General features: G+C 55.3%; 1 protein-coding gene across 5 annotated transcripts in view; it reads left to right on the top strand.

The window, feature by feature from the left end:
* The window catches only part of ACTN4 (actinin alpha 4), a 58,740-nt gene continuing 48,608 nt past the window's right edge, over window positions 1-10,132 (top strand). For 3 of the 5 annotated variants that reach the window (XM_040976354.1, XM_040976352.1, XM_040976351.1), the window contains exon 1: window positions 1-306. In XM_040976354.1, the coding sequence (XP_040832288.1) occupies window positions 145-306 (162 nt within the window). In that variant the 5' untranslated portion in view covers window positions 1-144. The remainder of the gene's footprint in view (window positions 307-10,132) is intronic. The other 2 variants (XM_040976353.1, XM_040976350.1) reach the window with 1 other exon arrangement.

Below are 10,132 nucleotides of genomic sequence, written 5' to 3'. Positions count from 1 at the left end.
GTGCGCAGGCGTGGCGGGCAGTGCGCAGGCGCAGGGCCGAGAGCGGGCTGAAGCTGCTGAAGCGGCGGCAGCGGCGGCTCCAGCAGAGGGGCGGGAGCTGAGGCGGGAGCGGACGGGCTGGTGGGCGAGCAAGAGGCCGGCGGAATGGTGGACTACCACGCGGCGAACCAGTCGTACCAGTACGGCCCCAGCAGCGCGGGCAATGGCGCTGGCGGCGGGGGTAGCATGGGCGACTACATGGCCCAGGAGGACGACTGGGACCGGGACCTGCTGTTGGACCCGGCCTGGGAGAAGCAGCAGCGCAAGGTGCGCGGCCCGCGGGCCGGACGGGCTGGAGGGGGCTCTCCCGAGGGCGCCGGGAAGGATGGTGGAGACCCCGAAGGGGAAAGGAGCGCGTGCGATGGGGAATTGGCGGTGGTGCTGGGGTGTGGGGGTGAGTCCTGAGACGGAATTGGCGGGCCCGGGATGGGGGAGGGAGCCCTGGGAAGGGAACGGCAGAGCTTGCGGAAGGAATTGGAAGCTGAAAGCCAGGATTGTGCGAGTCAAAAGAAAGGGATCGGGAAGGCTGGGGCCGGGTGCTGCGGGGAAGGCTGAAATGCAATTAAGGGCTGAGGCCGGGGTTGCAGGGTCAGAGGACGCCTGGGGAGTGCCGAGCGGGTTGTCCAGGGAGGGCATTCGTGGGCCACGATGGAATTGGGGGCCTGGGGGGTTACAGCATGGAGGTGTTTATTTGCAGTGCAGAAAGGCCCGGAGGAAGGTGTGCAGTCTGGGGAGGGTGAGGATGGAGTCGGGGTGCCAAGGGAGGGATTGTGGGTTCTGGGGAGGGGTGGGGGGCCGGGGAGGCTGGTAGCAGGAAAGGACTGAGATGTGTGAGGACAGGGGGTTCAGGGCGTGGGTTAGGGTGCTCTGGGAGGCTGTGGCACGGTTAGGAGCAGGAGAGCGCCAGGTGTGACCGGGGTGGGAGTTAGGCACCTGTGATTGGAAGGAGGTGAGATGAATTTGTGAAAGGTAATTTTGGGCAGAGAGGAGGAAGAGGAATTGGCAAGGGCTGGAGAAGCCCACGGAAGGTGGGGGGGTTCGGAGGCTATTGGGGAGCATATAGAAGGGGAGTTTTGGAAGGAGCAGTGGGAGGTTAGGGGAGCCCAGGGCTGTGTAGCCTGGCAAAGGTGACGGAGCTGGAATGGCTGCTGCCTGGGGCGGGAGAAGGGTAGCTTAGGAGGGGCCCCAGAAAAAGGGTGAGCGGATGGCGGAAGGGATTTGGGAAGGGGCATGAAGGGTGTCTGTGTTCCTGTGGCCCTTGGGATGTTGGGAGCACCTGAGGGGGACCCCAGAGTGGAGGGGAGATCAGAAGTAGAGTGGGAGGCCTAGGGGAGGTGCCGGGGGGATGTGTTTAGGAAGGGAGGCTCTGCGGGGCCGGCGAGGGCGAGGCGGAAGGTGCAGGCAGTTAGCATTTTGGAGCGCTGGACTTTCTCCCCAGGTCTGTTACTGACCAACCCTGTGGCCTTGGCCCAGACCCTTTGCACATACAAGGGGTTGGGCTGTGGAGAGCAGCCCCAAGGACTTGGGAGAGGGAGTCTGACGAGGCTTTTCGGGGCAGACTGGGTGAGGGGCTGGCGCCGTCCGAGTGGGGCTTGACTCGGTGCTGCCCACGGGCAGCCCTGTGTTCAGCCGAGCAGCTGTTCCAGGCAGCCGGGAGGTGGGGCCTGGCTTAACCTTGGGGGGAATGAGCAGCTGCAGTTTCCTCCTAGGTTGCCACTGGGGTGGCAGCGGCTTGGTTGGGGAGGGGTCCCGGGGCTGGGCTACCTGACAATAGTTGGTTTTTTAGGGGGTCCTGGGGAGGTCCCGACTGGAGCTCCACAGGAATTTACTGCCTGAGGCCGTGCCAGGTTGGAAAAGGTTGGGGTTGCCAGGAGACTTTGGAGGGTTGGGAGGGGGAGTGGAGCTTGGTCTGTGATGATGGCTGCAGTGCTGGGGCAGGGACCCCCTCCTGCCAGCCGATGATGAAGCGGGGAATCTCCTTGCCCTTCCTGTCCTCGGCCCCTCCCCAAGTGACTCCTGCTAGCTCATTTCCACTCCCTTCTGGCCGTTGGGTGTGGACCATTTTGCAGTTATAGTCTCCTTTGCCTGTAGGGCAAGGCTGGGGCACCACCATTCAGGGCCTGGGTGGAACCGGGACTCACAGGAACCTTGCGTGTGTCATGTTCCCAGCTGCCAGCGCCTCCCCTTAGGGCAGGGTGGGTGAGGTGGAGGGCAAGGGCAGCCCACAGGGTCCCACCTCCCACTTTTCAGCAGGTACCAGCCTCTCAAACGCCCAGCTTTCTACCTGCTCCTACAAATATTTACACTTGGCTGTGTTTGGGGAAACCAATGACTTCACCTCTGCGCCCTTTTCTGTCAGGGGAGGGATGGAAAGGAATACAGGAGTGTGTTCTCACCAGACACACACACACACACACACACAACACAGCCTGGGCTCTTTCCCTGGAGCAGTGGTTCCTTTAGTGACAGGTTGTGTCCCCCTATCCCCCAGGCCAGCCCGTGGCACAGGGCTAGTGCCCAGTACATCTGCGAGCGTCTCCTGAATGGCTGTAGGTGCTGAAGGTGGCCTCCAGTGCCCCTGGGAGCAAAGCCAGGGTTGGACCTGCCCGGCTGGGGCATGTGTATGTGTCCCACTTTGACCTGGAAGCCCTTTGCTCTGATGCTTGGGGACCCCCTGTGACCCAGGCATTATTGAATAACTAGTTTATGTAACAGATTTGTTTTCTATGGGAAACCTTGAAGTGTGCTCTGGGGGGGTGGCCCAGGACCAGGCTGCTGTTGGAGTGAATTCTGGAGCCATCCTAACTCTAGGCTGCAGTCCCCTCATTGCCAGTGTCTGAAGGGGCCCCAGGTGGCCCTGCCACTGCCTGCCTCTCCCAGAGTTTGCAGAGAGAGAGGACACACTTGTTAAGCCCGCGTGTTTGCTGGGCCTCTGGTTCAGACTACGACCTTTGGTTCAGGGTGTATAGGTTGTGAGTTAAATATTTAAAAGTTCTGATGGTGCTGTGGTGTTTTTTTTTTTTTAAAGGCTAATGCTGGAGGCCCCCAAAGTAGCCATCTGTTATTTTCTGCCATTACTCTTAATTGCTTGCCCCTTAGGATCTGGCTAGACTAACAGATCTTTAGCAGTTTTCAAAATTGAAGAATGTACTTCCCCCCACCCCCAAACAAACAACAAAAAAAGCAAAATATAAAGGTAACCAAACCGAACTGTCACCCAGAAATAAGCCTGTGGCTCTCTGAGGGGGCAGGTAGACTGGGGGTAAAGGGGTAGGGAAGCCTGCTGGTGTGCTTGGCGGATAACTGGGTGGTGCCAGCAAGTGGCGCCGTCCCCTCTGCCTAATCTTGGGCGGGCTAGGGTGTGGGCCTAGGGTTTGCCCTCTGCCTTTGGAAACCAGGGCTGCCTGGTTCCGGCCCACACAGAGGAGGCTGCTTTGACAGCGAGAGCTGACTCACCCTCCTGTTGGAGCTAGAGGCGCCCATTTAACGGCAGCCTGTGGCTTGGCCTTAAGTGAGTTTGGAGAAAGTGTTGCAGGAAAACAAGCCAGGAAGCGAGGGCTGTGTCTAATCCCCAGGTGCTGTTACAGTCTGAAGAAGTGTGGGAGGGAAGCTGGTTCAGGTGTGGCCTGGTCCTCTCAGGTGTCCCCTCTACAGATGGCCAGGGAGCAAGGGCAGGGGCTTGATTGGGGCTAGATTGGGGCCAGTGGGCGAGGGGTGGGGGTCCGGCAGGCACACCTGGCCCCATAGCCTCCAAGTGCGTGGTGTGTGTTACCCAGAAGCAGGAAGGATGGAGCCAGATGTGAATTGATTTGGGAAGGAAGGCCCAAAGATGGTTGAGATGGATGCTTAAGGCTTCCGCTCAGCGGAGTCACAGTATGCTGGGAATAGAACAAGCCTCTGATTGGGTCCTAGGGTTCCTTTGCTGTTGCCGTGACTTTTCTGTCAGGGAGAAATAATTAGGGAGTAGCTGTTGGCTGCAGTAGCACTTGGCCATTGAGGAGTTGGGAACAGCTGACATTCCCGTTTATCGCCTCTTGGGCGTCGAGCCTGGCCCTCAGCATTAGCCTTCATTCCTTCACTCACAGGTGGCCGCATAGGTCACGCTCGGATCGTTTCCCTTGGCCCTTCCGCTGCTGCCTTTATTTTTACGTTTAGTTTACAGAAAAACAAAAACAAAACCCCTGCTCATGTTACTGGCAGTTTTTTCCTTTCCTTTCCTTCTTTTCATGGAAATAAGAGGCAGGAGATAGCAAGTTGGTAACTCAATGTGGTAACTGAGGTGGACGGAAGTGTCTACTTGAGCCAGATACAAACACCGTCATCTGTTGGGAGTTTGAAAGAAGCCTTTATGCCTTGGGTGGGTCGGGCGCTCCAGATTCTGTCTCCTCTTGCATGGCTGGAAGCTTTGAAACATCAAAGGAGGGTTACAAGGAAGCCGAGTTTTATAGTGTTGGCAGTGTCGGCGCCAGAATTTGTTATAAAGAATCTGAAAGTAGCACAAGTATCACTTTTCTTCAAGAAGTTTTGTAAGTTACACTGTAGCAGCTATCCCAGACATCCAGGATGTAATGGTTCAATGAGGCAAAGGGAAAGGGAACCATTCTAAATTCTAGGGCTGTTAAAAGTGGAATCTTACTGTTGGGGGTGGTGCTAACTTGCTGGGAACCTCCCTGGGGTTCCAAGGCTCCTTGAGACACACGTGTCTTGCTGGTGTGCCTTTTTTTGGGCTCTGTCCTTTCACGTCTCCATTCTCTCCATCCCCTCCTAAAGAAGAGGCATCCCCTTGGAATATGCAGGTGAAGTCCTCACTGGGTGACTCGGAGAGTCCGGTGGCCGTTCTCTGAGATGTGACTTACTGGAGTGTTCTCTGAAAGCCGGTGGACTAGATTTGCTTGGCTTTTGCCGTTTGCCACCTGTTGCTGTGCTGGCTTCCGCCTCCCCCCGCCCCACCCCAAGAGCAAAGACTTAGGATTTCCTAGGCAGAGCAGGCTCCTTGCACTTGTCTCTGATTATTCCACACTCACCTCACTTTTCTACCCTTAACACCTTTCTTAAGTCAGTTTACATTTTTGTTTTCGAAGGGAAATGGATAGGACTATGGTGAATGGTAAATCCAGCGTCTCTGGCCATAAATGGAAGAAAACCAGCAAAGTAAACGCACTGGAGACAAAATGGTGGAGCTGGGATCTGGCAGGGTTCTGTGGGCCTGAGGCCCGCCCCTCCTGTGACTGACAGGTGTAGGTGAGGCTCTGAAGACCTCGCCAAGACTCCTCTTTGAAGTCTTTTGTTTACAAGAGAATCAAAGGGAATAACCTTCATTGCTGCCTTAATTCAAGGTTTAATGCAAGGTGTGGATAATCCTTAAACTCTCCCCTGTGGCTGGAAAAAAAAAACCCCTCATTTGACCTTGACACTTTGTAGCTGGGAACACGTGTTCCCCCTTGCTTTGTGGCATTGTGCTGTGGCATTGAGTTGACGTATGGCTCAGGACTGGTTGAAGCCTGATGCCTACCCTCCCCCCCCCCCTTTTTTTTTCTTTAAAGAGATTTGAAAGTGTTCTAGAGAGGGAAGGAAAAGGAAAGTTCTTTTCCTGCGCTAGTTCACTCTCCACCTGCCACAGTTGGCCAGGGCTGGCCCAGGAACCTGGAATTCCCACATGAGTAGCCAGGGGTCCAGGCACTTGGGTCATCCTGCTGCTGCTTTTCCCAAGTGCATTAGCAGGAACCTAGCTCAGAAGTGGAGCCTTGGAGCTGGAATTGGCACATGCCTGGGATGCCTCTGTCGGGATGAACCCCCACGTATTTGGCCTAGTGGTTAAGACGCCCACCCAATAGCAAAATAGCCGGATTCAAAGCCTGACCGCTCCAGCTTGCCACCGTTGTAGACCCTGGGAGGCAGTGGAGCTGGTGTAGCGGATTGGCTGCCTGCAATGCAATTGGGAGACCTAGCCTGAGTCCCCAGCCCTGCGCTGTGGGGCCTTGGAGAGTGAGCCAGCGGATGGGAGAGCGCTGCTGAGGCAAGTTCACTCCTTCCCTCCCTCTGAATCTCAAAAACAAAAATCAGCGGCTGTTTTTGTTTTTTTTTTTTTTTTAATGAAACCAGGCATGTTGTAAATATAGCAATTGTGGGTTTATTTCTTGCTCTGTTTAAGGCTCCAGTTTTCTTACACAAACAGGGCTCCCATGGATAAAGCTACCCTGCTACCCCCTGTCTGGGCACTTGAACCCTGGGTTCTGAAAGAAAAGAGGTACCCTCCTACTGAGTTAAGACAGGCTTATTTAAATGTTTTCCTTCTGAAGGTGAACAGACCCTGGGCTTTGTCCGCCAACGGCCTGGGCCGCCCCCCAAGTGGTTGCAAGCGGCAGTTACAGCCCTGCTGAGCGCAGTGAAGTCAGCTTGGGAAATAGCATTGCCGGTGTTGCAATGATTGAATGGGATGAGAAAACACGCACAGCACAATGGCATTTGTGTCTTCGGCTTCAGGCAGGAATAAAGAAGACATTGTGGTTTGTTTTAGGCTTTTTTTAAAGCCACCCCCCCCCCTGCAACCCTGGCAGAGGTGTGGGGCTGAATGACGGCGCTCACTGCTTTTAGAGTGGGTTTCTGTTTTTATCCCCTCACCCCCGCTTCCTGGAGGGAGTGAGTGGAGACCCTGCGGAAGGCAGGTAGGCACACCTTTCTCCAGCTCCCTGCACCTGAAGGTCTTGGAATCTCCAAGAAGTCTAAGGTAGTTGCCACATCTTTTAGTAACTCCGGTTCCTGTTTGAAAGAATGTCTTAATTTGAAAGAATGTCTTAATCACCGCGTGCTAGAGAGAGCTGCATTGTCCCTGCCTGCCTCGCTTCCGTCTGTCTTGGTGGAGAAGGCCAGTTTGAGGTTAGGAGAGACATCGTGGAAGGAACTTGCCCGTGATTCAGCACCCAGTCATGCTGTGCAGTGGCGTGGCTCGAGAGCGTGTGGGTCCACCGCTTGCCTCAGTGGGGACTGGCTTCCCAAGCTGGAGGCGACCCTAGCCAACGCTCCACAGTGAACACGTCAGTGCCCCAGGATCTGGCCACCCAGGCCGGGTGGGTGTGGAAAGGGCTGAGTTGATGTCACCGCGGAGAGCCAACTGCTTTACTGTTTTGGGGCAGTGCCACCACCCCAGAGGCAGCACTGCTGGTGGACACTGGTGGTCCTGGGCAGGAGGAAGCGGCCAGGTGTCCCTCGGGGGAGCTATGGGACATTGTGGCCACATGGCCTCTCTCCCAGCCTTAAGAGTTGAGATCAGTCCTTTGGTGAGGAAGGAAGTGTGTGTGTGCTTGAGATGAGGAGAAGAAAAAGGAGAGAACTTTTGGAAGCCTGAGCCCCCCCTTCCTTGGCTTTGTGGCCGGGAAGTTGCTCTCTGTCTCCGCATTTAGAGCCGGAATCTCAGCTATGTGACTTCTTAATAGCAGGGCCCAAGGCGCCTGCATCTTTTTGCCTGCTTCCGCAAACAAAACGAACTCAGGTTTCCAGGGAGTTCCATGCACAAGTAGCATTTAAAAATCCATGTCCCTCCTGCCCCACTCCCTGCTGCACACCCCCCTGAGAAGGTGAGTGTGGTCACGTCCCACTCTGCCTGCTGGAAACTTATGACAGAGCACTTCCCTGGCTCTCACTGTCATGGCTTGCGTTTGGACAGTTTTTTTTTTTTAAGATGTGTGATCTTTTAGTCTGGGCCTTTAACATTCAAAATGTCTGGGAGCAGTGGACTTGCCGGGTTGGTTCCGGGACTGTTTGTAGAAATGGCCCCTTCTGAACTAACCACTCCTGATTCAGGTTTCCACGTCCTGGAAGGCAGCCAGATGGTCAATGGCACTGCAAAGGCTGCACTGACTGGTAGTATCTGACATTGTAGCAGGAGGTGCCTTAGCCCCCCCTCACCCTCTCCCATGTCTCCTGGTGTGTCGGGGGCAGAGGTGGGCGTGGTGTTGGGGTTGCCATCTCGACTGCTTTAGGCTCCTAACTCCTCTTTCCTTTTGCTCTGTTACCTTGCTTTAGCTCCCTGTGGAGGGACAACCTGTGGAGAATCTGTAGGGATGATTTGTCCATGAGTCAGGGCCCCAGGCTGCTGCTGGGAAGGGAACAGCCTGAGGGATGGTACACAGCTTTAACTGTAAAAGTGGGAGACCTGGAGTAGCTACCTTTGACTTGAGAAAGTTCTGGGTCTGTTTCATAAACAAACTCGAAAGCAGTTCTTTGCCAAATACGGCCTGCTCTCGGGCTGTGGGGTTAGTCTGGGAGACAACTTTTCTTGCCTAAGAATAAATACATGTTCCTATCAAACATTCCCTGCATAGTTTAGACATGAGACTGTGAGCGGTTCTGGCTCTGAGGGCTCAGTTTGGTCAGGGAGTGAGGGTCTTTGGGGCCAGCCAGTGGCCACTACAGAAGTCAGGTGACCTGGCCTCAAGTCATCCTCCGTCTGCTCTACACGTTCTTGATTTGCTTGCAGGCTGCTGGGAGAGACAGGCAGTATGGATAGGATCGTGTGTGGGAGATGCGACGATAACATCCTGCATTTTGTGCTGTGGCAGGCTCCTTTCCGAGCCTTTCATGTGGATTGATATCTGTGTGTCCGGGAGGCAGTCAGCGTTCTTACAGAGGACAGGTGCAGACCTGGGTCCATGGACGTTGAAGCCATTAGCCTGGGTGGTACTTCCAAGATTTGTGGCTTTCAAGTTCCCACTCTTCATTTCCACACTGTTGCTGTAGGCTCGAGGCTGGGGCTGCTTTTACAGGAGAGGGAACAGCACAGGTGTTTCCGGTGGCACAGAATAGTCCCTGCAGAGGTGACTTTTGGCTGTTCCCAGAAGAATGAGAAAGTGAGAGCAGGATGTTCAAAGCAGAGGGAACCCATGTGTGATGGCCCTGAGGAGTAGGGAGGCCAGAGTGGCAGAGCAGGGCGTGAGGGAGAGGGGCGCCGGGGTGGTCTGGGGTCAGCGGTGCCACCAGGTGCTGGCTCCCTTCCTCCCAGGGTCCCTGGACAGGCCTGGGAACAAATCAGTGATCTCCGTGCCGCAGGCACCTATGTCTGATGAGCACGTTGGCAACTTCCTAGGCTGGCGTTCGGGTGGCATGGTGTGTTGAGCTGACTTTGGCTTTGCCATGTGGCTTCCCTGGAAAACTGAATGGTTACCATGTGGACACGGTCCGCTCTCCTCCTGTCCCATTGAGAGGCCACTTCTGCCTTGTGGAATGCTGGGTTGCCTCTTGACGGAATGCGCACCTGTGTGTGTGTGTGTGTGTGTAATCGCTCTCCTTGAGGTCAAAAGCCAGGAAGCCTAACTTTGAGCTGGCTCTGGGCCCGCTCCTCCACACTGTTTCCTCCTGGTCTCCTTAGTTTGGTGGGGCCAGAGTAAGTTCTGGCTTGGAGAAGGACACAAGGACACACAGCAGTCTTTAGGTTTGCTCTCCGGGCCGCTCGGCTTGCTGTATGCGCACCCCTCCTCCTCTCTGGAGATCGCCCCAGGAATACCCCTCCAGTTCCTTAGATCCGAGGCTCCCCGTGTGGAGGCAAGCTTGTCAGACTCGTTGTGTAGCTTTTACCTGGGGAGGGAGGAGCAGCAAAAGTGACAGAAAGTTCTGGGCTCTGGTCTGACACTCCTGTCCCCGCCCACACAACACCCAGGGAGAAGCTGAGCGAAGCAGCCACCACAAACATAGGCTGTGATGCTCTCTGCCCCGCCCTGCCCTGGATGGAACCGTGGCAGAAACCTCTGCTGACAGAATGGAGGTGTCAAGGATGTGCAAGTGTGCTGGAATGGCACCTCTAACCCAGCCACCAAATAGATGGCCGCACTTCCATTCTGGCTGCACGTTCACACAGACTTGTGAAACCATTTACCCTTATGTGGGGGGTTGGGTGGGAGAGGAGACAGGTGTGTGTATGTGTGTCCCCATAGGGGATACAGAAATAAACCAGCACCCCCCCCCACCTTTTTTTTTTTTTTTTTTAAGCTTTCCTGGGCCAATGGGTCGGCCTAGTGGCTAAAGTCTTCACTTTGAATGCGTTGGGATCCGGGCATTCAAATGTTCAAATGGGCACTGGTTCTAATCCCGGCAGCTCCAC

The sequence above is a fragment of the Ochotona curzoniae genome, unplaced genomic scaffold, assembly GCF_017591425.1.
Source record: "Ochotona curzoniae isolate NIBS_2020 unplaced genomic scaffold, NIBS_Ocur_1.0 contig_2699, whole genome shotgun sequence".
Taxonomy (NCBI): Eukaryota; Metazoa; Chordata; class Mammalia; order Lagomorpha; family Ochotonidae; genus Ochotona; species Ochotona curzoniae.
This window is presented reverse-complemented; position numbering and strand designations above follow the sequence as displayed.